This window comes from Rattus norvegicus, chromosome 16, assembly GCF_021556685.1.
Source record: "Rattus norvegicus strain SHRSP/BbbUtx chromosome 16, alternate assembly SHRSP_T2T, whole genome shotgun sequence".
Taxonomy (NCBI): domain Eukaryota; kingdom Metazoa; phylum Chordata; class Mammalia; order Rodentia; family Muridae; genus Rattus; species Rattus norvegicus.
In genome coordinates this window covers 78,290,905-78,317,962 of record NC_141549.1, presented here as the reverse complement: position 1 = coordinate 78,317,962, position 27,058 = coordinate 78,290,905, and the positions used below count along the sequence as shown (strand labels likewise).

The window sequence follows — 27,058 nt, the reverse complement described above, 5'->3', positions numbered from 1 at the left end:
AGGTGACAGAAAATGCTGGCGAGGATGTGGAGAAAGAGGAACACTCCTCCATTGTTGGTGGGATTGCAAACTGGTACAACCATTCTGGAAATCAGTCTGGAGGTTCCTCAGAAAATTGGACATTGAACTATCTGAGGACCCAGCTATACCTCTCTTGAGAATATACACAAAAGATCCCCAACATATGACAAAGACACATGCTCTACTATGTTCATAGCAGCCTTATTTATAATAGCCAGAAGCTGGAAAGTACCCATATGCCCTTCAACAGAGAAGTGGATACAGAAATTGTTGGACATCTACACAATGGAATCAAAAACTATCAAACTATCAGCTATCAAAAACAATGACTTTGTGTAATTCATGGGCAAATGGATGGAACTGGAAAATATCATCCTGAGTGAGGTAACCCAATCACAGAAAAACACACATGGTATGTATTCACTGATAAGTGGATATTAGCCCAAATGCTTGAAATACTCTAGACGCACAGACCACATGAAACGCAAAGGAATGACCAAAATGCAGATGCTTCACTCCTTCTATAGAAGTGGAACAAGAATACCCTTGGGAGGGAATAGGGAGGAAAGTTTAGAACAGAGGCAGAAGGAACACCCATTCAGAGCCTGCCCCATATGTGGCCCATAGGTATACAGCCACCCAACTAGATAAGATGGATGAAGCAAAGAAGTGCAGGCTGATAGGAAACAGATGTAGATCTCTCCTGAGAGACACAGCCAGAACACAGCAAATACATAGGCGAATGCCAGCAGCAAACCACTGAACTGAGATCAGGACCCTGTTGAAGGAATCTTAGAAAGCACTGAAAGAGCTTGAAGGGGCTTGAGACCCCATATGAACAACAGTGCCAACCAACCAGAGCTTCCAGGGCCTAAGCTACTACCCAAAGACTGTACATGGACTGACCTTGGGCTCCAACCACATAGGTAGCAATGAATAGCCTAGTAAGAGCACCAGTGGAAGGGGAAGCCCTTGGTCCTGCCAAGACTGAACCCCCAGTGGAAGTGATTGTTGGGGGAAGGTGGTAATGGGGGGAGGATGGGGAGGGGAACACCCATATAGAAGGGGAGAAAGAGGAGTTAGGGGGATGTTGGCCTGGAAACCAGGAAAGGGAATAACAATCAAAATGTAAATAAGACATATCAAGTTAATAAAGATTTGGGGGTAAAGAAATAAAATAGACACCTGAGGAAAAAGAGGAGGGCAAGTAGATGGGAAAGGAAGTAAGGAGGGGGATGGGGATGGTAATCAAGTGTAGGGGCAGTGGATAGGCTAGGAGTGAGAATGGAAATCAGTAGGACAAGTTCACAGCATTAGTCAGAGATTTGAGACAGTGAAGGCTACCAAGAGTCCATGAAGGTGACCCTAGTTGAGGGTCCTAGCAGCTGGAACTATGGAAACAGAAGTGGTCACCTCCTGTAGACAAGTATGACTTCCAACATAGGAAAGGGAACATCAACTCATCCACAGAAACTTCAACTCAGAATTTCTCCTACCTACAAAATGCACAGGGATAAAGAAGGAAGAGAGTTTGAGGAAATGGCCAGCCAATGCTGTCCAACTTGAGACCCACCCCGAGGGAGAGAGTCAACTTCTGACACTATTCATGATGCTGTGCTATGCTTGCACACAGGAGCCTAGCATAACTGTCTCTTAAATGGCTTCATCCAGCAGCTGATAGAAACAGATTCTGAGATCCACAGTCAAAAATTAGATGAAATTCAGGAGTTTTATACAGGAGTGGGGGCTAAAATTGATGGAGCCAAGAGGGTAAAGAATACACAAAAAAACCTACAGAGTCAACTTGGGCACATGGGGTTTCACAGAGACTGAACCATCAACCAAAGAGCATGCAGAGACTGGACCTAGTTTCCTACACGTTTGTATAAGATATGCAACTTGGTCTTGATGTGGGTCTCCTAAATTGGAATAGGGGCTGACTCTGTTGCCTGCCTTTACATCCCTTTTCCCTAGCTGGCTGACTTTTCTGGTCTCAGTGAAAGAGGATATGCTTAGTCCTGCTGGAACTGGATGTCCCAGGGCAAGGTGTTACCCAAGGGGGATTTCCCTTTCTCTGAGGAGAAGGGGAGCACATTCTGGGATGTAGGATCTGTAAGGGTGTGGCTGGAAGGAGAGGAGAGAGGGGGCTGTGATCAGGATGTAAAGTGAATTCATCAATTGATTGATTGATTGCTTGATTGATTGGTTTAAAATGAGGGGCCACTTGCAGCTGCTACTGAAAAAGAACTCTCATCCCTCCATCAGCTTAGCTTCTGTTCAGACAGGGGTTGTAGCTGACCAATCCTACTAGAAAGTCAGGTTTCTCTTTCTTATAGTCGTTCTGATTAATTTTGACCAGAAAGATACTAGCATGGGCTACGTTGACAGAGAACATTCAGACTCTCTACCGGAAAGGTCCAGCAATACAATCATGAGACAATAAAATACAGCTCCCAGCATGAAAGAAAAATCCCTGCAGAGCATAGCATAACACACATCATCAACACTGGAAATGCCTCAGGACACACAGCAGGAGGACGAGTTCATGAGCTTCACCCCCAGCTGCAGTCAACCCTCAGCATTCTTGAGACTTTCAGTCCTGCAGGAGTTACTGACCCTCTCAGGAGTCTGAGTGCTCATTCTGCCTGCCATGAAGACTCTCTGCTCTCTGCTGCTGATAGGCTGCCTCCTTTTCTCCTATGACACTCCAGGTAAGCCTGAGGGGCTGCAGCCCTTGCTCAGGACTGGGGACCTCAAGGCAGAAACCTGATCCTGTAGAAGCAATGATCCTGGCATGGATTCTGATGGATGTATTTCTTTACTTACTTATTAACTTTACATCCCATTCTCTGCCGCTTTCCAGCTCACCCCTCCAACAATCCTTCTCCCATCCCCTTCTCCTCGGAGTTTGTGGAGCCACTCTGGGTAACCCCAACCCCTGTACTGCAAGTCTGTATGAGGCTAGGCACTTCCTCTCCCACTGACGCCAGACAAGGAAGCCCAACTTCAAGAACATATCCCACACACAGGCAACAGCTTTTGGAGTAGCCTCAACTTCAGTTGTTGGAAGCCCACATGAAGACCAAGCTGCATATCTGTGACATATGTGCAAGGAAGCCTAGGTATAGCCCGTATATGTTCTTTGGTTGGTAGTTCAGTCAGACTCTGAGGGCTGGAAGGGTTCAAGTTACTTGATTCTGTTGGTCTTTCTGTGGACATTCTATCCCCTTCAGGACCTTCAATCCTTCTTTCTACTCTTTCATAAGGGTCCTCCATCCACAGTTAGACTGTGGGTGTCTACATGTGTCTGAGTCAGTTGATTGATAGAGGACAGCCATGGTAGACTCCTATCTTCAAGCAGAACAAAATATCCCGAATTGTGTCAGGGATTGGTGCTTGTCCATGGGATGGGTCTCAAGTTGGGCCAGTTGTTGACTACCCCAGGCTGTGCTCCATCCATACTCCCTGCACTTCTTCAGACAGGATAAGTTTGGGGTTGGTATCCCTATGATTACTGCCTGGTCATGGGAGGCAGCCTCCCCAGGCTCCATATCCCCAATGCTGTCAGTCACAGCTATGGACACCCCAATTGATTCTTTGGTTTCTCCCCTATCCCAGATCTCTGTCTCTTTCTCCAAGTTCTGTATGCCATCCACTAAGTTGTCTCCTGTACTATTGTGTTCAAAGCTACTTCCCATTTTCTCTTCTATGAGATACAGTGTTGAGGTCTTTGATCCACATGAACTTGAGTTTCATGCAGGGTAATAAATATGGATAGATTTTCATTCTTCTTCATACAGACATCCAGTTAGACTAGCACCATTTGTTGAAGTTCCCTTCTTTTTTCTATTGAATGGTTTTGTATTCGTTATGAAAAATCAAGTGTCCATAGGTGTGTGGGCTTATTTCTGGTTATTTGATTCAATTCCATTGATCAAAATACCTGTTTCTGTACTAATACCATCCAGTTTTTCTCACTATTGCTCTGAAGTACAGCTTGAGGTCAGGGATGGTGACACCTCCCAAAATTTTTAAAGCTCAAAATTGTTTTGACTCTCCTGGTTTATCATTTTTGCATAAGAAGTTGAGAATTGCTCTTTCAAGGTTGATTAAAAGATTGTGTTGGAGTTTTGATAGATAATACATTGAATCTGAGGATTGCTTTTGGTAAGATGGTCATTTTCACTATTTTCATCCTGCTGATTCATGAGCATGGGAAGTCACTCAATATTCTGATATATTCTTCACATTCTTTCTTCAGGAACTTGACATTCTTGTCATACATATCTTTTACTTGCTTGAATAGAGTTACACCAAGATATTTTATATTATCTGTGGCTATTGTAAAGGGTGATGTGAGACTTCTAACATTTTGAAACTTGGCCACATGACTGAGGAGTACACCAAGTATTTTCATAGTCTAGCAGACTTCAGGAGAAATCACAGATTAAAAATCCTCTGGACAGTGAAAGCAACCCTTCCCTTAAAACACCTGTGGAAAATAATTCCACAAATGCAAATAGTAAGTCAATACATGCTTTAATAATTATGAAAATGTAAAATAAACCAATGTAAATAAAATACTAAGTTCATTATTATTGCATTAGATATCATAGACTTTGATCACCTTCACTCCTTTATTACTCCATCCTTATTTGTCCTTTCCCATACAATATTCCAAATGCCCTTTCGTCTTCACACACTCATTTATGCCTCTAGGTTCCATGGAGAAGAGAACATGCATAAAACATGACTCCATGTCTTGCTTATTCTTCTACTAAGATAATCAACACTTTCATCCTTTCTCTTACAAATATCTCTCTCTCTCTCTCTCTCTCTCTCTCTCTCTCTCTCTCTCTCTCCCCCTCTCTCCTCACTGTGTCAGAAGAGAACTCCATATATGGACCCATCTGTTTAATATGCTCATCTGTTTAAGGACATGTATATCTGTTCTGTGCCCTGGCTACTGTGAATACTGACTGAAGAAGCATGGATTGGTCAGTGCCTCTTTGCTGGGCTAACTTACATGCCAGAGGTCTCACTCAGGGATAGTGCTGTGGATCATGTATTTTTTTTCTATGGTTAGTTTTGTGAGGATCATCCATAAGGATTGCCATGTGTCTGCACTGCATTATGATACCTCTGGAAACATATGCTGTTCGTCTTTGTGTGTCCTCACCAGCATCTCTTATTTTCCTAGTGGATAAAGAGACTTAATGGCTTTTCATGTATTTATTGACATTTTGTTCTTTCTCATTGGAACAGAATCTGTTTTACCTTATCCATTTACTTACTGGGTGATTTTCTCCTTTGACATTTAACTTTGAATGTTGAATGTGGTGTCACTTTTTCAGGATATTAACCCTCTGCTAAATGACTGGTTGGCCATAAACTTCTCTGATTTGGCAGCTGTCTCTTAATTCTATTGCTTTCTCTGCTTTGATGAAGTTTGCAATAGCCTGAAATCCCATTTTTGATCATTGCCATTGTTTTGTGAGCAACTGGAGTCTGAGTTGGTGGCTTTTGTGTCACTGAGACCAAATATGTGAACGGCGTGAAAGGAGGATACACTCAGTATGATTGGCAGCTTCAGACAATTCAGCCCATGGTTGCTGGCTTCCCATGAATACTCAATACATTCCCCATGCACACTTCATGCATGCCCCATGTCCAACCCCTTCATGTCCCATGCATACCCCATGCAGTTCTGAAGAATACAGTGATGAGAGCATGTCGCAAAGAAGTTGTTTTACCTCATGGCAGGGAAAGGCTAAGAGAGCAAGAGGAAGGTGCAAGGGCAAAGATTCCATTGACCTCCTGAGAACTATTCCTCCTAAACTTCCTAAAATTTTCAAATTAGAGTCCTGAACCAGAAACCAGAACTTTAAAATAGCGGCCTTTTTATATTTAATGACATTGTGTATTCAAACCATCCCCATGTGCTAATCAGAGACCTTTGAGTGTTTACATCATGACGGGAATTCTTTATTTTTCTCATTCTTGTGACCTGCGAGCTGATTTTCAATCTAACCATATCAACAATAGAAATTAACCACAGTACATCTGACAAGAATCCATTGGTAGGTGTGTGGCCTTATTTCAAGACCCTCTACTATATACTATTGATTTTTTTACTGCTTCTCTGCCGAGGCATCTCTGTACACTATGATATGGCTCTGTGGTATAAATTGAAGAGATATCGTGACACCTCCAACATTATTCTTTCTGCTCAGAAATGCTTTCACTTGGAGTCCTTTATATCGTCATATGAACCTAGGATTGTATTTTTCTCTGTTCCTGTGAAGAATGTCATTAAAATTTTAGTGAGGATGCCTTGACTCTGTAGAACATTTTCAGTGTCATGGCTTTGTTACATTAGTAAGTGATTTGGCACACAAACATGGAAGGTCTTCCTATTTTCTGGTATCCTTTTCAATTTCTTTCTTCAATGTTGTAGACCCACTCACTGGCATGGTTTTATCATCTTTGATTAAGTATATATGAGTCTCTACATAATTTGAGGCTACTGCTAGAGGGCTTCCATTCCTGATTTCTTCATCAACAAGTTCTTTCTACATGTATAAGAGAGTAAAAAAATCCTTTGGTTATATATCTTAATATTATGCTGAATATGTGTATGATATGGAAGAGTATTCTAATAGACTCAATTCTTTCAAGTATTGGATCATAACATCTGCAAATGGGGATCAGTTTTATCTTCTTTATTCTTTTTCTTGGCTAATTTCTGTAGCTAAGAACCCAAGCAGTATATTGAATAAGAATGGTTGGGGATTTAGCTCAGTGGTAGAGCACTTGCCTAGCAAGTGTAAGGCCCTGGGTTCGGTCCCCAGCTCCAAAAAGAAAAAAAAAGAATGGTGGGAATGAAAATAGTTTTCTCTTTATTAATTTTAAAGGAATTGTTTACACTATTTCTTGATTTAGTGTAATGTTGGTTGTTAACGTAACACATAACAACATTGTTATGATAATATAATTCTTCTACTTCTAGTCATTCAGGGCCTTTATCATAAATGTATATTATATTTGATCAAAGTAATTTCCTACATCTCCTGACAGGGTCATGTAATTTTTCTTTAAGTTATACGTATGTGTTGTTATCCTTGCCTCATCCTAGAATTAAACCAAATTTATAATCAATCATATATGAACTCTTTAATGTGTTGCATAATTTATTTAGGTAATTGCAATCTATGTTGACCATAGAATAGTGTGTACGAATTTCTTCACTTGTTTTCCCTGTGATGGTTTGAATGAGGTGGCCCCACCTACATACTCCTGGACATGTTAGTACTTGGTCCCTAGTTAGCAACCATTTGGGAAGATGTCTAAGGTGTGGCCTTGCTGGAGGTAGTGTGTCACTAGAGGCAAGCTTTCAGGTTTTGAAACCTTCCCTTATCCCAAGTTCAGGTTCTCTGCTTCCTCATTGTGGTTTGATATATGAGCCCTTGGTTGCTACTGACACCACGTCTGCCTGTGTCTAAATTTCCTGCTGTGATAGTGGTGGACTCTCCGCAATCTGGAAGCAGAAGTCAAAATTAAACCCTTCCTTCTATAAGTTGCCTTAGTTTTGGTGTTCTTTCACAGCAATATAAAAGTAATTAATACGTACTTTTATTCGGTTTTCTATCTTGATGAAAATTACTTTGAAATATTAGCCTGGAAGTATTTTTTCCTTAATATTTTATGGACTAGTTTGAGAACTATTTCTGTTGCTTTTTAATAGCTGATAGAATAATGTAATGACATTCCAGTATGGTGTTTCTCTTTCTTGACGTTCTACTATGGGTTCATTATCACTGATTATTGTATTATGAAACTTCTCAGGCTACTTATATTCTACCAATTCGGTTTGATGAGTCAAATGTGATTAGGAATTTACCCTGTCTTCTAAATGTGATAATCATAGCAATATATTTTTCAAGTATTCTATAACAATCTTCTTTTGCTTTGTTTGCTTTCTTTTTATTGGATATTTTTATTTACATTTCAAATGCTATTCCGTGAGCCAGTTTTCTGGCAATAAGCCCGATATACCATCCCCTTTCCCTTCTTCTATAAGGATGTTCCCCCTCCAAAACCATCCCCTATTACCGCCCCCACTCACAATCCCCTGCACTGGGAGGTCCAGCCTTGGCAGGACCAAGGGTTTATCCTCCCTTTGGTGCCAACCGGGTCATCCTCTGCTACATATGCAGCTGGAGCCATGGTCTATATATGTGTAGTCTTTGGGTAGTGCTCTAGTTCCTGGGAGGGCTGGTTAGTTGGCATTGTTCTTCTTATGGGGTTGCATGCCCCTTCAGCTTCTTCAATCCTTTCTCTCATTCCTCCAATTGGGACCCTTTACTTAAGTGAATGATTTGCTGCTAACATTCACTTCTATATTTGTCATGCTCTGGCTGAGGCTCTCAGGAGACAGGTAGATCAGGCTCCTGGCAGCATATATTTCTTGGGTTCATATATATTATCTAGTTTTGGTTGCTGTATATATATGGACTAAATCCCCAGGTAGGGAAGGCTCTGAATGGACATTTCTTCAGTCTCTGCTCCAAATTTTGCCTGCACATCCCCTCCTATAAATATATTTGTACCCCCTTATAAGAAGGACGGGAGTATCTGCACTTTGGCCGTCCTTCTTCTTGAGCATCCTGTGGTCTGGGGACTGACACTTGGGTAATTCGAGTTTTTGTGCTAGTACCACTTATCAGTGAGGACACACCGTGTTTTGTTTTGTGATTAAGTTAACTCACTAATAATAATATTTTCTAGTTCCATCATTTGACTATGAATTTCATGAAGTCATTGTTTTTGATAGCTGAGTAATATTCCATTGTGTAGATGTACCACATTTTCTGTATCCATTCCTCTGTTGAAGGGAATCTGGGTTCTTTCCTGCTTCTGGCTATTATAAATGAGGCTCCTATGAACATAGTGGAGCATGTGTCTTGGTTGTATGTTGGAGCATCATTTGGGTATATGCCCGAGAGAGGTATAAGCTGGGTCCTCAAGTAGTACAATGTCCAATTTTCTGAGGAACCTCCAGACTGGTTTGCAGAGTAGTTGTAACAGTTTGCATTCCTACCAACAATGGAAGAGTTTTCCTCTTTTTGTACTTCCTCTCAAGCAACTGTTGTCACCTGAGTTTTTGATCTAAGCCATTGTGACTACTGTGAGGTGGAATCTTAGTGGATTTTTTTGATTTGCATTTCCCTGATGAATAGAGATGTTGAACATATCTTTAGGTACTTCTCAGCCATTCGATATTCCTCAGTTGAGAAGTGTTTGTTTAGCTCTGTGCCGGATATTTTAATAGGGTTATTTGATTCTCTAGAGTCTAAGTTCTTGAGTTCCTTGTCCATTTTGAATATTAGCCTTCTATATGATTAGGATTGGTAGAGATCTCTTCCCAATCTCTTGGTTGTTGCTTTGTCCTAATGACAGTGTCCTTTGCCTTACAGAAACTTTGCAGTTTTATGAGGTCCCATTTGTTGATTCTTGATCTTAGAACATAAGCCATTCGTGTTCTGTTCAGAAAATGTTCCCCAGTGCCCACATGTTTGAGGTTCTTCCCCACTTTTTCTTCTATTAGTTTGAGTGTACCTGGTTTTTGTGGAAGTCTTTGATCCACTAGGATGTAAGCTTTGTACAGGGCCATAAGAATGGATCAATTTGCATTTTTCTGCATGCTGAACTCCAGTTGAAGCAGCACCATTTGTTGAAAATGCTATCTTTTTTCCATTGGATGGTTTTAGCTAATTTATCAAAGTGCAAGGGACCCTCTGTGTGTGGGTTCATTTCTGGGTCTTCAATTCTATTCCATTGATCTACGTGCCTGTTTCTCTACCAATACAATACAGTTTTTTACCACTATTGCTCTATAATACTGCTTGAGATCAGAGATGGTGATTCCCCAGAAGATCATTTATTATTGAGGATAGCTTTCACTATCCTGGGTTTTTTGTTATTCCAAATGAATTTGCAAATTGCTCTTTCTAACTCTATGAAGAATTGAGTTGGAATTTTGATGTGGATTGCATTGAATCTGTAGATTCCTTTTGGCAAATGGCCATTTTTACAATATTAATCCTGCCAATCCATGAGCATGGGAGGCCTTCCCTCTTCTGAGATTTTAATTTCTTTCTTCAGAGACTTGGAGTTCTTGACATACAGATCTTTCACTTGGTTAGTTAGAGCCACACCGAGTTATTTTATGTTATTTGTATCTATTGTGAAGAGTATGGTTTCCCTAATTTCTTTCTCAGCCTGCTTATCCTTGGGGTAGAGGAAGGCTACTGATTTGTTTGAATTAATTTATTATCCAGCCACTTTGGTGAAGTTGTTTATCAGGTTATTTGGGGTCACTTAAGTAAACTATTGTGTCATCTGTAAATAATGATATTTTGACTTCTTGCTTTCCCATTTGAATCCCTTTGACCTCCATTTGTTGTCTGATTGCTTTGAGTAGGACTTCAAGTACTACATTGAATAAGTAGGGAGAGAGTGGGTACCCTTGTATATTCCCTGCTTTTAGTGGGATTGCTTCAACTTTCTCTCCATTGAGTTAGATGTTGGCTACTTGTTTGCTGTATATTGCTTTTACTATGTTTAGGTATGGGCCTTGAATTCCTGATCTTTCCAAGACTTTTATCATGAATGGGTGTTGAATTTTGTCAAATGCTTTCTTAGCATCTAATGAAATGATCATGTGGTTTTCTTTATTTAAATTTGTTTATAAAGTGGATTACAATGATGTATTTCCATATATTGAATCATCCCTGTATCCCTGGGATGAAGCTTAATTGATCCCCTCTTCTATGCCTAATTTTAATTTTACTGAATTCCCATTGTACTTTCTTATTATTATTGTAATTAAGAATTTGTCTTTAACCTTTTATTTATGGTTATCTTTTAAAAGATCCAATTCTTGTTTCATTGATCATTTTCATTATTTCCGGGGTTTAAATTTCTTTAGTATCACCTGCTACTGATATTTGCTACCATGCCTATATTAGAGACTTCATTGCATACACAAAACCAAAACAGAGAAAATATAAATAATAATATAATTTATATCATATACATTTATAAAGGCCTCTGCAGACACCAATAAATTCTAAATATATCTACCTATTTATATAATCTTCTTAAAGATCATTATTTTATATCACACTATCATGATGTTAGAGGTACACTAAGAATTTTTTAAGATTCTTCTGAGCACTGAGAATCTTTCATGACATGAACTAAAACCCAGAAGTGGACTTTGGCAGAATCTGTTTGACTGTGAACCTACCTGAAAACAATATTTTATCAACACTATTGCAAGTTACAACAATCATAGAAAATTACAAGCAACAATCTGGTTGCCATAGAAATAGAATGCAAGCTGTAGACGAGAAAATGATGATACCTCTGTTATCTATAGTGTGACTTTGGTTCAAGAAGCTTCTCCCACTGTGGATAAGGTACAGGAAGCAGATTTCCTTCAATTCCCATTCCATTTCCCTGCAACACAACTTCTGTGATGACAGAGAGTTTCTATACATGCCCAGTCTGATACAGATTCTACATGAAAAACATCTATAGAGCAATAGAATTGTGCCTAGTGAAATTTCAATTTCTTTACATGTGAATGGGTACATCAAGATAATGGCTACCATATTGGACTCAGGACCTTTACAGAGAACAAACTTGAACAAACAAAGCCTCTTCTCCTGGTTGGTGATAAATATGTAAAATGCTGTGTATATGTTTTCTGCCAATCAAGTCAGATTACAGTTTGACATAAATACCTCATGTAATGTCAATTAACTGTAAATGTCTGTCCCCCAAAACTATCACTCTCTAGGATACTAAAGGATTGTAACTTCATTCTGAGAAGGAATTTTTAGAGGACTTGAGACAACCCAATAATCACCAAAGGATGTGGGTAAAGTTGTGACTTGATGGTTACCAGAAGTACTACAGAGTAATTTTGTTCTATCCTGGATACTTTTGAAGACTAATCTAGGATACACTGCATGTGTTCTGTGATATACCATAGAAGGCATAATGAGTACCAATTTCTGAAACCTATGAAAATTTCCCAGGGCAACCATGATATCAATATAACATTAATGATTATGATTTTGGTGGAAATTGTAGTGAGAAGTCTAGAAACTTGAGAAGAAATGGGGCACTTCAGAATAAGTTCATGGTACAGTAATGCCTGTAGCATTAAGAAATAGAGTATATGGCATCTTAGGGACAACAATATGATAGAGTAATAGGTGTGTTGGGAAGAAGCTTGAGTCTAAACATCAAACATAAAAGTTACACTCATAATTCTGCTGCTCTTCATTGTCAAGTGTGTGATTTCATTACCTGTCCTAAGGTTCACTTCCATGAAAATGGCTGGGAAGAGAAAACTATCCCATGAACTTAGACATGTTATCTACCTATCATGTATCCTCAAAACATTCTCAAATATTGGCATTATACCTATGAGTCTAAAGGGTATCTGCTCTCTCCTTGCAGTTGTTGGAGAACTAAAACATCTTGGAATGACAGCAGAAACTGAGTGGTGCCGACTCTTTGAAGGGTTCTGTCATGATAAAAATTGTCCTCCTCCTACCTCGCGTGTGGGTTCCTGTCACCCTGAGAAGCGCAATTGTTGCAAGGACAGGAGATGATTGGAAGGAAGCACGTGGGAGTCAAGTGACAGATGTGTAACTGATGTTTTAATAAAGGAAACATTTTTAAGCTTACCTACTTCAGATCCTGTTGAAACCTGTGTTTTGGCTTAGAAAGAATTGAGAAAATGCAAGGCTCATGTCCTGCCTGGGAACAGGAGAGGGGGCACTCCAGAAAACCTGCCTAGTTCTGAGTAATGATTTGAGCAAGGTCGATCTTATTTGAATTTATTGTCAAACCACATGTGAGGAATGCAGAAGAACCACAAGACTGGACAATGAATAAGATTCTCAGGCCTCCTGAGATTAACAGAGGGAAACTCTTCCATGTTCTCAAAGTTAAATAAGGCTCCATTTGTGGATGCAAGGCTTAGAGCCATAGGGCAGTAGATGATGGTTGTATTAGAAACTCACTTATAACAGTAAATTGTCCCATCAAAGGTTTTCTTCCTATGGATAATGTCTCAGTTTTTAGATCAGTATTTTGTTTTAGTCAACAACAACAACAACAACAACAACAACAACAACAACAACAACAACAACAATAATACACACACATATACACACTCATGCACCCCACATGCACTTTATTTTTGCTTTCTTTTCTTCTTCATAAAATATATTTTGACTATATACTTTATCTTCTCCAAATCCAACTAGAACCCCTCCCTAACCTAAACATTCCAATTATTTTGCTCTCTTAAATAATACAAAGAAATGGCAGGGGGAGGGGAGATGACTCACAGGTTAAGAGCACTGCCTGCTTTTCAAGAGGTCCTGAGTTCAATTCCCAGCAACCACATGGTAGCTCACAACCATCTGTAACAAGGACCCAATACCCTGTTCTGGTGTGTCTGCATACAAATAGAGTATACATATATAAAATTTTTTAAGTTAAAAAAACAATAGAAACTGTGCTTATACATTCATACCCAAGACAGAGAGAAGTGAGAGACAGAGACAGAGACAGAGAGAACAAGGAGTATATTTTGTGCTAGGCAACTATTACTGAGCATGTGGTCTGTCCTGGATGTGGTTGATAAGTCCACCATTGCTCCTATTGACAAAAGATGAAGGCATCCCATTTTTGCACTATTGAACATGCAGATATTGAGCTGGTTCTCAACCAGAACACACTACTCTCCGGTGTTCATTGTATGGAAGGCACTATGTCTGCTACCACAGAACAAAAACAATTATCACTGTCACTCAGCTGTGAACACACTACAAGCTACAGCACTGATCTGCCTGCACAGTACACCCACTGCTACAATAGGATCGCAAATGTTAGGGACCTATCAAACCACCTTTTTATTGCATTCAAAACCTCACCCACGATATGATAGTCATTACTGATTGTCATAATATGGCCAAGGACATGAAACTGGATAGATATTCTGTCATAGGGGAACCCTATTAGAGTTATTCTTTTAAATTAACATACTAATAAAATGACACATGTGGACATATTGCTATAGCCATAGTCCAGTATACCACTCATGCTTATCTTGCAGTATACAAAAGTAGACACTTCTTGCAGTAGACAGTAATTAACACAGAGAATTCAACAAGGTGCTGGCTCCCTTTTTTTTCTGGTTTGGTACACTGGTCTGTACACATGGTCCTCTCCAGTGTGTCCCTAAAGGTTGTGCCTTGGCTCCTGGCTCTGGGATCAGGGAGGATGAAACCTTGGTTCCAATCCCGATTGATCAAGACATAAATGAAGAGGAAAGAAACACAAATATCATCTAAAATATATTTTCCCATGCATTCAGAGTTGGTCCGAAACCTCTTCCAAAGAAAATCCCAGAAGCTCACCCACCTCTCAACCACAGTTTTAGTTTATGTTTTCCTAAAACTATAGGTGTTAGCAAGTGTGGTGTCAGACCTTGTACTCGAGAGAGGAAGATTAGGACACTTACATTGCCCAGGATAATTGAAGTCTTATAATTAGTAGTGAAAAGCAGGAAAAGAAGCCTTATTTGTTATGGCCATATTAGGAAGAACAATAAATAGATCCATTCACTCTCACTACACTCCAGGGCACCTTTGAGATCCTGATACCGAGGGCACGTTTTAGACAGAAGGTGGGAGACAAAAGATTAGGCCAAGACGTGGTCTCACCATCATTCTATCAGCTCAACATCATCTGGCAAGTTGTAAATCTTTCTCCAGGAGGTAAAGTCCTTCTCTGGTTGCTCTGTAGGCTTCAAATTTCTTCTTCTAGAAGGTGATTCCTGGCACAATTCTAATTTATTTAGGAACCACTGTTTCAATAATCTGATACTAAAGACTGGGCCACAACATAACATTTTGGGATATATTCACTCATACCTGCCTTGCTTATTATATAAGCAGGCAACCAAGAGTAAGAAAATATCAAGGACCAAATGCACATGACCAACATAGCCACATAAATTAAATAAAAATGAGCCATGAAATATATTGTACCCAGTATTATATACATACACTAGACAGAATACTACACACAGTATAATATCATGTTCGGTAAGAGGTTATCAATAGCATAAAATCAATCTTAAAGTCATCATTGAAAAGTGAATGTTGCTGCCAAATGGCAAAGAGCAGCACAGAATGAGCAGATATGTAACAGTAGGGTGATAATACACACAAGAAAGTGAACAGTTAAGAGAATTTCAGAAAGAGGAGAGGTACATGGGGTCTTGTGACCTCCATTGTCTAGCTCTGGGCTCCCTCTTCAATCCTGAGAAATCTTGTGAGGCTTCCTTCTTTTTGTCATTTAGACTGTGAAATCTCAATGGAGCTCCTTCTGAGTTTGTGGATTCTTTCCCATCGGCTAACATTTACTGTTAAGCTCAATTTAGGATTTCATTTTCAACACTAGAATTATGGTTTTTGCATAGTGAAAGTTTTGCTATAGCCCACTAAACTAAAAAAAAATCTCCTATTTCATGGAGTCTAGTAGATATGCTTTGAGGGATAGTAATTTAACAGCACCCAAAATTAATTTTCCTATCAAAATCTTATCAAATATCTTCAAGGCCGCAACACAATTACATCATAGGAACTACATATCCTGTATATCTGACACTTGCTATTCCCTGACCTACTTCTCCTTTGCCCCACTCTACCCCACCACAGTTGTATTCTGCTTCTATGTATGGGCTGTTTTTCTTCTGAGATTCCACATGGCAGTGAGACTAGAAACTGGTGTTTTTACTTCTACCTCTGGTTTACTTCATTTAGTATAAGTCCTCCAGACCGATCAAGGAAGCTAATGGCAAGATCTTAAAGCTTAATTTGTTCCTTTGCTTAAGGCAATTTCCACTCTATACTTCTCTGCATTTTAAGATTTAAGTATAATTCAAGTAAACACTTTTCTGAGGTGAACGTGCCAAAATTCCCAGCACTTGGGAGACTAAGTATGGTGATCACAAGTAGAAGGCCAGTTTGAGGTGTCAAGTGAACTCAAAGATAGCTGTGGCCAGAAAAAGAGAAGCTGTACATAAAAGGAAATTTTTTTCATGATATCCACTGTTCTTTCACTTTTCCTCTGCTTACAAATGCAATTTATAAGGCTCTTCCTTAATTTTCCAGTATGTGAAACATTTTCCGATTCCATTTGTGAACTGGGAGTCCTCGTGACCAGACAATCCAGCCTTTAATACATGGGCTGTGGGGGATACTTTTAGATTCAATGAAGATACAAATGTACTTGTGTTTGTTCCATTCTGAGGAAAGCCAGGAGATGACTTGTAAATTTGTAGACATTAAAACCTGAGCCTACTCATGCCACCCTAACACATACACACACACACACACACACACACACACACACACACACACACACACACTGACAAGTATGTGCTGCTCTCACTTGAGTGCAGCTGAAGTTGCTGACAGAGAAGAAGCCTCTGGAAAACTACCCCTCTTAAGACGACTGTTTACAGAAGACGTGTGCATGCTAGAGCTCCTTGTACTTCAGCAACTGTACTTTGAAGGAAGATCATATGTACGAGATATTTTTTGAGCAATCAAGTGAATGAAGAAGAGAGATGATGTTAGATTTAAGAAAAATAATGAACCATGTATTCTGCTTTTGTACATGGTAGGCAAGGAAACTTCCCTCCCCCTCTGATCTTAACTCCCACTTTGGGTCCACCTCATATAGACAGGCCTTCATGCACTCCTCCCTCAAGGTTAATCTGAGATACCATTTTCACTTTCATCTCAAAAACAAAAACACTCTTTCCTGAGGACCTTTTGATCTCTGCACTTAAGAAGCACTGACCTCCTCCATTTAAACATCTAAGTTCATTGGTAATCAATCTTCAGTCTAGACGCCAGGTGTGCCTGCCCTTACCATGCTGTGGGCCGCTCCATAAAGGAGGAAAGACAGAAGAGCTATCCATGGCTGTTTTCCAGGATCACTTCCTGCTGTCTGGCAGGATTTCCTCTGTCCATCCCAACACACCACCTCTCTCCTCATCATTTGGAATTGTGTTATTTCTGGTGCTTCACTGAGTAACTCCCCACAACACCCTGAAAGCCATCCCTGAATCACTGATCTCTATTTCCCAGAAACCCATCTCTAACTACAGGCTTTAGCGCCTACCAACAAATGACTACGACTTCGGATCTCATTTCCTCTTCTCTCCTGGATTCACATATACTCACTCATCTCCTCGATGTGAAAGCCTTAGAGTTCAACAGGTACACATGATCTCTGCGCCTTCTCTTGTACTGTGTGGGTAGCTTCTGTTAACATAACTCACCTCTACCCTGTGGTCCCTCCTTCTCCATGGTCACCAGACAGGGGTACCACATTTCCTTATATCCCCTGATTGATGACCTCCTCATGGCCGTATTCTCAACCTTAGTGATAATTGATGGTCTTCACCTTCAAAGGCAGCAATCATCTCTTCCTGATTCTTTTGCTTTTCACCTCTAGTACATTCTTAAGTCTTAAGTTGTTAGAATGAGGACAGACAGGCTGTTGTCATCCTAGAGGACCTGATACAATGCCCTCTTGATTAGTACTCCATGGTTTTGTGCTCTGTTGGGCTCAGTGGCATTGTACCCATTCCCATATGGAGAACACCTGCTTCTGTGACGTGACCTCCCTTGTAGCGCTACTTGACCTCTTGCCATTTAATGGGTTAATGCACCTTCTCTTCTCCTGGTTCACTAAACCTTTATTGCCAAACCTCCAGTCAAGAGGCAAGACTACTGGGCAAGAGAAAAGAGCCCTCTACTTAACCCTTATATGACAAGTGCTTTAACCACTGAGCTATCTCTCTAGCTTTGTGCTACAAAATTTTAAAGCCAGAGCCTAAGGTTTCAAATTATTACTCGTGAAATTGGTCTTTCTATGACACCTTCTTCATGTCTTCTCATGACATTGCAAGTGAGGGCACCTTAACAAGTTCCGTGGTAATAACTTGTGCTCATCTGTCATGGGTTCAAGAGGCTTCGTACGAGCCCCCTGTAGCTCTCCAGAGCATCAAGTCAGCAAGCTAGAAAAGTCCTACGTTCAAAAAAAAAAAATAGAGAAAAGAGCCCTACCATTTACCCTTTACTTAACCCCCTGTTCTTAGGCTATAGGTTGTAATTGCTAAAGCCAGCAGTTTTTTTTCCTACCTCCATGCATTTACTTGCAAATTTCATTTATCTTAACAAGTGAAAAATATCCTTTTTATTGGTTATTTTATTTACTCATATTTCAAATGTTGTCCCACCTTCCTGGTTTCCCCTTTGCAAACCCCCTTTCTCATCCTCCCTGCCCCCTGTTCACATACCCAACTACTACCTCCCACTTAACCACCATAGCATTACCCTACTTTGGATCTCCACAGGACCAAGGACCTCCACTCCCATTGATGTCAAATAAAACAATCCTCTTCCACATAAGCAGCTAGATGCGTGGTTCCCTCCATGTTTACTCTGGCTGATGGTTTAGTCTCTAGGATAAACGATGGTGTTGGTTGTTTGATATTGTTGTTTTTCCTATAGGGTTGCAAACCACTTCAATTTTTTAGACCTTCTTCTCACTCCTCCATTGGGGTTCCCATTCTTAGTCCAATGGTTGGCTTCGAGCATCTGCATCTGTATTGCAAAGGCTCTGGCACAGCTTCTTAGGGAACAACCATACCAGGCTCCTGTGAGCAAGTGCTTATTGGCATCAGCAGTAGTGTCTGGGTTTGGTGTCTGCAGGTGGGATGGAACCTTAGGTCTGACAGCAAGCAGTTTTTAACCCTATGAATGAGCAAGGGACTTTTGGAGTATTTTAGATGTTATCAGCAAGCATTCAGTATAGTTAGGTAGAACACCAGACCATCAGTCTTTAAACTACAACTATGTCAAAATCTGTATTCCCTTTCAACTTGTTCCAGGCTTGGCACACTCCTGGCATGAGAGAAGGGATGGTGTCTTATTGGATAGAGATTCAGGAAAAGTGTACATTCAGTATAATGAAAAACTATATCCAAAATCTATTCTCTTCAAAGAAGTTGGGTGTTGTTCTATCAACTGACTGTTACTGACACATAATATAGAAAGCATTCTGCTTTGTTCAGTGACTCGCAACATATAGTTTTCTTATTTGCCCTTTATATGGTGTAGATTATGATGCTTGAGTACTGTACAAAGTAAAACAGAAAAGTATGTACATGAGGGATGAAAATCTCATACCCCGTCCACAGTCAGTCCATAAAGACAGTAAGGAGTCCCCCAAAAAGGATGCCTGTGATGGTTACACTATAAAGCTCAAAGCTTCCTACACCCTCAAGCATGAACACTTCAGGAGACAATATTTTTCTTCCTTGGTAATCACAAGGGCAGCTCTCAAGACACTAGCAGCTTACTAGCAAAACAAAACAAACAAGTCAAAAACTCAAACCCACCAAATTTATCTAAACCAACCCATCTAAGCTAAGGACCATGCTGCATCCCTCACTTTCCAAAGGAGGCTCAAAGTAACCCTGCTCCTTCCCTTGTAACCTTATTCCCTCAGTGGTATTTGTGTCCCTGTGGCAGGCTCGGACTCCTGGTCTGGGACCTTCTGGAATGGTGGGCAGCCATGTATTTCCACCCTTAGCAGGGGAGCTCTCGTCACTTGATTACTTATGGGAAGGGCACAAGCAGTTTTCTGTAATAGTGTGACCAATAGCATATAGATCATACTCAAGAGTAAGGCCTACACTGGAGAACAACAATTCATGGACATGAACTGGACTCAATAGGTTTAAGAGAGCCATGGGGGTTCTATGAACAGGGATGTGGGTGTGTGTCTGCAAGAGATTGGAAAACAAGAGAATAAGATCATAATTCATTGTATGAAATTCTCAAAGAAATAATATTGCTGAAAATTTTTAAATGCATTTAAAATTTTACCTTTTTATTATTTTACATCTCAATCTCAATTTCTCTTCCTCTTTCCCTCCTCACACTACTTCCCTTTTTCCCCCACCTGAAACCCTCATCTCCTACTCCTTAGGAGTTATTTTCAGAAAAAGGGAGGCCTTTGACTGCTATTAAATAATCAAGACATAACAAGTTTACAATGCAATTTCTTAATAGAAAACAATTAACTTTGCTTTCTATACATTCTATATGTTTCCCATTACCACATCCTACTGACCATTACACAAACAAACAAGAATTTTTATGTAAAACATCCTGTCTCAGAATCAATGTTTGATCAAAGAACTGATGCACCTGCAGACACATTAATAAATAATCTTAGAGCTTGAAGGGGCTCGAGACCCCATATGTACAACAATGCCAAGCAACCAGAGCTTCCAGGGACTAAGCCACTACCTAAAGAGTATACATGGACTGACCCTGGACTCTGACCTCATAGGTAGCAATGAATATCCTAGTAAGAGCACCAGTGGAAGGGGAAGCCCTGGGTCCTGCTAAGACTGAACCCCCAGTGAACTAGACTGTTGGGGGGAGGGCGGCAATGGGGGGAGGGTTGGGAGGGGAACACCCATAAGGATGGGGAGTGGGGAGGGGGATGTTTGCCCGGAAACCGGGAAAGGGAATAACACTCGAAATGTATATAAGAAATACTCAAGTTAATAAATAAATAAATAAATAATCTTAGATATCAAACCATCTTCAGTGCCACCATAACAGGTACACACTTTCCTCTGCATACTGTACACCCAGCACACTAAAAAGAAAATTTATCATCTCTGTCCATCATACCTTAAAAATACAAGTAGGTTTGACTATTAAAGAAAATCTTATTGGGCAAACATCTTGCAATGGAACCACTTGAAAGGACACTCTGCTCCCACTGTTTCCACAAAACAGAGCTTGGAGCTTCATCCTTAATCTTAAATACACAGGCATTCACTACAGCAAGGGGTAGGGTATTGTGAACCTGAAGAACTAGGCCACAGGAAGCTGGTCCAAACTGCCATGTTGCAATGTTGGACAGGAGCCAAATGTTCAGATTGAGGATCAAAAGATAATTGGCATTTCATAATTACTGTCTAATTAGAAAAAATAAAAAACAGGAGAGGAAATTATCAGTAAATGGGTAAAGTCTAAAATGTAAGAGGTGAGGGGGAAAGGTAAGAATACATTCTGCACACACAAGAAATTCTCTAGTGAAACAAAATAGGAAAAGATCAGAGGAAAGAAGTATAAAATCTCAGAATTCTTGTTGGAAATATATATAGAAAACCGAGAGAGAAAAGGAGATACCACAGGAAAAGAGCAGCAGATTGCCACCACTTTACAAAACAAAAACAAGAACTGAAGATGTAGCTCAGATGGCTGAGTCTTTGTCCAACATCTATAAATCCTGGCTTTGATCCGCAACTCCACAATGACTTAGCATCAGGGTATATGCCATCAATGGAGATTGAAGCAGGAGGATGACAAGTTTTAAGTCATCTGTAGCTACACAGGAAGTTTGGGAGCCTCCTAGATTATATCAAATCTTGTCAAATAAAACAAACCAGTATAAACTTAAAAAAAACAGGTTAAAAGAAAAGATTCCATATTTTCTGACAAAAAATTAAAAATAGAGTCTAATTGGATTTAAGGCTGATCAACAGGAGGAAATCATGCCTGGTTCTATAAGCCTCTGCCCATGACTACAGGAACCATAGACACTAGAGAAGAAGCTAGAGCCACCACTTTCTTAAACCAGTCTAACGGTTATGCCTGTTACATAGTAACGAACTCCCTGTGTTCATGAGAGACAGTGTACATGTTAGCTGGTGAAGGGCTGTTTCGAGAGATCAGATGGACAAGGACAGCAGCAGGGCAGACTGGGGGAGGCTCACAGTTTTAGGGTTTCAGTTACTGAGAAAGCTTAATCTGGCAAGGACTCGGAATAAGATCTTCGCTGCAGGTGGAAGAATATGGTAAATCTGTGACTCCTTTTCTTCTGAGAATATCTAAAGTGTCCATAGTTTGAAAATTTTAATAACATTTAATTCATAATACTATGAAGGGTTGAGAAGGATGACTGATTTCCCCTGTGCCCATGACTTGGAATCACTCAGGTGATTCCAAGTGATGTAATTCATGAACAGAAATGCCTAAAGTGCCATGAATGGTTGGAATCCTGGGAGAGATTGAAGCACTGCAAAACAGTGCATGCTCACTGAGAGCAGAAGTGTCCCTGCCTCCAGGCCAGAATCAGAGGCAATTTGCAAAGTTCTTTTTCAGTAAAGTTTTGGTGAGGTACTTTGCTCTAACAAAGTCTGACAAGTGACTAACAGAAAGCAGCAATGGATTTTCTTTTGCCAACGTAGCAAACTACAAGACCATGGTAACCTGGAGCCTTCTGGAGAAATTGCTCACCCAGTCAATTCTCCCACTGACCTGTTTGCCCACATCCTTCTCCCATATTCTTCACAGCCCAAGAGCTTGTCATTCTTTACTTTTTGGAATATGTGGCATTGTTTTTTTGTCCTGCTCCTGTTTCTACCTCACACATCCCCTATGGCTTTATTCCTTTATCCCATGAGTTCAGAGCAGCCCTGGTCCAAAGCATAAGATACTTGATAGATCTTTACTTCCAGCTGCTTCCTCCGATGAAATGGCCAGTAACTAAGAGTGTGTGACACCATGTGGTAAAGATGTATATGTTGAAATTGGTATAAAGAAGTCCCTGTTGTGTTGGACAGTTTAGCCAATTACAGTGGTTTATCAGATAATTGGGAATAGCTCTACCCACCCCTAAAAACCCAGCTACACTATTTCTGGGCATATACCTAGAAGATGCTCCACAATACCACAAGGACACTTGTTCTACTATGGCCAGAGCAGCTTTACTGATAATAACCAAAAAATGGAAACAACCTAGATGTCCCTCAACAGACGAATGGATAAAGTAAATGTGGTCAATCTACACAATGGAATACTACTCAGCAATTTAAAAAACATCAAATCGCTCTGCTCCCAGACCCGGTGAGAGAGAAACCCAACCGCCTGGTCAGGTGGGCACTCCTGAGGCTGCAGAGCGGAAGAGACCACCAACACTGCTCACCCCTGCCCACATCCCTGGCCCAAGAGGAAACTGTATAAGGCCTCTGGGCTCCCGTGGGGGAGGGCCCAGGAGCGGCAGGACCCCGCCGGACCCTGAAGGAAACAGACCGGATAAACAGTTCTCTGCACCCAAATCCCGTGGGAGGGAGAGCTAAACCTTCAGAGAGGCGGACAAGCCTGGGAAACCAGAAGAGACTGCTCCCTGCACACACATCTCGGACGCCAGAGGAAAAAGCCAAAGACCATCTGGAACCCTGGTGCACTGAAGCTCCCGGAAGGGGCGGCACAGGTCTTCCTGGTTGCTGCCGCTGCAGAGAGCCCGTGGGCAGCACCCCACGAGCGAACCTGAGCCTCGGGACCACAGGTAAGACCAACTTTTCTGCTGCAAGAAAGCTGCCTGGTGAACTCAAGACACAGGCCCACAGGAACAGCTGAAGACCTGTAGAGAGGAAAAACCACACGCCCGAAAGCAGAACACTCTGTCCCCATAACTGACTGAAAGAGAGGAAAACAGGTCTACAGCACTCCTGACACACAGGCTTATAGGACAGTCTAGCCACTGTCAGAAACAGCAGAACAAAGTAACACTAGAGATAATCTGATGGCGAGAGGCAAGCGCAGGAACCCAAGCAACAGAAACCAAGACTACATGCCATCATCGGAGCCCAATTCTCCCACCAAAACAAACATGGAATATCCAAACACACCAGAAAAGCAAGATCTAGTTTCAAAATCATATTTGATCATGATGCTGGAGGACTTCAAGAAAGACATGAACACACTTAGGGAAGCACAGGAAAACATTAATAAACAAGTAAAAGCCTACAGAGAGGAATCGCAAAAATCCCTGAAAGAATTCCAGGAAAACACAATCAAACAGTTGAAGGAATTAAAAATGGAAATAGAAGCAATCAAGAAAGAACACATGGAAACAACCCTGGATATAGAAAACCAAAAGAAGAGACAAGGAACTGTAGATACAAGCTTCACCAACAGAATACAAGAGATGGAAGAGAGAATCTCAGGAGCAGAAGATTCCATAGAAATCATTGACTCAACTGTCAAAGATAATGTAAAGCGGAAAAAGCTACTGGTCCAAAACATACAGGAAATCCAGGACTCAATGAGAAGATCAAACCTAAGGATAATAGGTATAGAAGAGAGTGAAGACTCCCAGCTCAAAGGACCAGTAAATATCTTCAACAAAATCATAGAAGAAAACTTCCCTAACCTAAAAAAAGAGATACCCATAGACATACAAGAAGCCTACAGAACTCCAAATAGATTGGACCAGAAAAGAAACACCTCCCGTCACATAATTGTCAAAACACCAAACGCACAAAATAAAGAAAGAATATTAAAAGCTGTAAGGGAAAAAGGTCAAGTAACATATAAAGGGAGACCTATCAGAATCACACCAGACTTCTCGCCAGAAACTATGAAGGCCAGAAGATCCTGGACTGATGTCATACAGACACTAAGAGAACACAAATGCCAGCCCAGGTTACTGTATCCAGCAAAACTCTCAATTAACATTGATGGAGAAACCAAGATATTCCATGACAAAACCAAATTTACACAATATCTTTCTACAAATCCAGCACTACAAAGGATAATAAATGGTAAAGCCCAACATAAGGAGGCAAGCTATACCCTAGAAGAAGCAAGAAACTAATCGTCTTGGCAACAAAACAAAGAGAATGAAAGCACACAAACATAACCTCACATCCAAATATGAATATAACGGGAAGCAATAATCACTATTCCTTAATATCTCTCAATATCAATGGCCTCAACTCCCCAATAAAAAGACATAGATTAACAAACTGGATACGCAACGAGGACCCTGCATTCTGCTGCCTACAGGAAACACACCTCAGAGACAAAGACAGACACTACCTCAGAGTGAAAGGCTGGAAAACAACTTTCCAAGCAAATGGTCAGAAGAAGCAAGCTGGAGTAGCCATTCTAATATCAAATAAAATCAATTTCCAACTAAAAGTCATCAAAAAAGATAAGGAAGGACACTTCATATTCATCAAAGGAAAAATCCACCAAGATGAACTCTCAATCCTAAATATCTATGCCCCAAATACAAGGGCACCTACATACGTAAAAGAAACCTTACTAAAGCTCAAAACACACATTGCACCTCACACAATAATAGTGGGAGATTTCAACACCCCACTCTCATCAATGGACAGATCATGGAAACAGAAATTAAACAGTGATGTAGACAGACTAAGAGAAGTCATGAGCCAAATGGACTTAACGGATATTTATAGAACATTCTATCCTAAAGCAAAAGGATATACCTTCTTCTCAGCTCCTCATGGTACTTTCTCCAAAATTGACCATATAATTGGTCAAAAAACGGGCCTCAACAGGTACAGAAAGATAGAAATAATCCCATGCGTGCTATCGGACCACCACGGCCTAAAACTGGTCTTCAATAACAATAAGGGAAGAATGCCCACATATACGTGGAAATTGAACAATGCTCTACTCAATGATAACCTGGTCAAGGAAGAAATAAAGAAAGAAATTAAAAACTTTTTAGAATTTAATGAAAATGAAGATACAACATACTCAAACTTATGGGACACAATGAAAGCTGTGCTAAGAGGAAAACTCATAGCGCTGAGTGCCTGCAGAAAGAAACAGGAAAGAGCATATGTCAGCAGCTTGACAGCACACCTAAAAGCTCTAGAACAAAAAGAAGCAAATACACCCAGGAGGAGTAGAAGGCAGGAAATAATCAAACTCAGAGCTGAAATCAACCAAGTAGAAACAAAAAGGACCATAGAAAGAATCAACAGAACCAAAAGTTGGTTCTTTGAGAAAATCAACAAGATAGATAAACCCTTAGCCAGACTAACGAGAGGACACAGAGAGTGTGTCCAAATTAACAAAATCAGAAATGAAAAGGGAGACATAACTACAGATTCGGAGGAAATTCAAAAAATCATCAGATCTTACTATAAAAACCTATATTCAACAAAATTTGAAAATCTTCAGGAAATGGACAATTTCCTAGACAGATACCAGGTATCGAAGTTAAATCAGGAACAGATAAACCAGTTAAACAACCCCATAACTCCTAAGGAAATAGAAGCAGTCATTAAAGGTCTCCCAACCAAAAAGAGCCCAGGTCCAGACGGGTTTAGTGCAGAATTCTATCAAACCTTCATAGAAGACCTCATACCAATATTATCCAAACTATTCCACAAAATTGAAACAGATGGAGCCCTACCGAATTCCTTCTACGAAGCCACAATTACTCTTATACCTAAACCACACAAAGACACAACAAAGAAAGAGAACTTCAGACCAATTTCCCTTATGAATATCGACGCAAAAATACTCAATAAAATTCTGGCAAACCGAATTCAAGAGCACATCAAAACAATCATCCATCATGATCAAGTAGGCTTCATCCCAGGCATGCAGGGATGGTTTAATATACGGAAAACCATCAACGTGATCCATTATATAAACAAACTGAAAGAACAGAACCACATGATCATTTCATTAGATGCTGAGAAAGCATTTGACAAAATTCAACACCCCTTCATGATAAAAGTCCTGGAAAGAATAGGAATTCAAGGCCCATACCTAAACATAGTAAAAGCCATATACAGCAAACCAGTTGCTAACATTAAACTAAATGGAGAGAAACTTGAAGCAATCCCACTAAAATCAGGGACTAGACAAGGCTGCCCACTCTCTCCCTACTTATTCAATATAGTTCTTGAAGTTCTAGCCAGAGCAATCAGACAACAAAAGGAGATCAAAGGGATACAGATCGGAAAAGAAGAGGTCAAAATATCACTATTTGCAGATGACATGATAGT

General features: G+C 40.3%; 2 protein-coding genes across 1 annotated transcript; one reads left to right on the top strand and one right to left on the bottom strand.

Moving 5' to 3' along the window:
- Nucleotides 1-27,058, bottom strand: part of Erich1 (glutamate-rich 1) — a gene marked incomplete at its 5' end in the record, with an annotated part of 52,793,804 nt that overhangs the window by 5,346,401 nt on the left and 47,420,345 nt on the right.
- Nucleotides 2,645-12,766, top strand: Defb10 (defensin beta 10). The gene is given in 2 exon segments (NM_001037510.2): nt 2,645-2,732; nt 12,556-12,766. Coding segments are annotated over 2 exon segments (216 nt in total). The 5' UTR covers nt 2,645-2,671; the 3' UTR covers nt 12,711-12,766.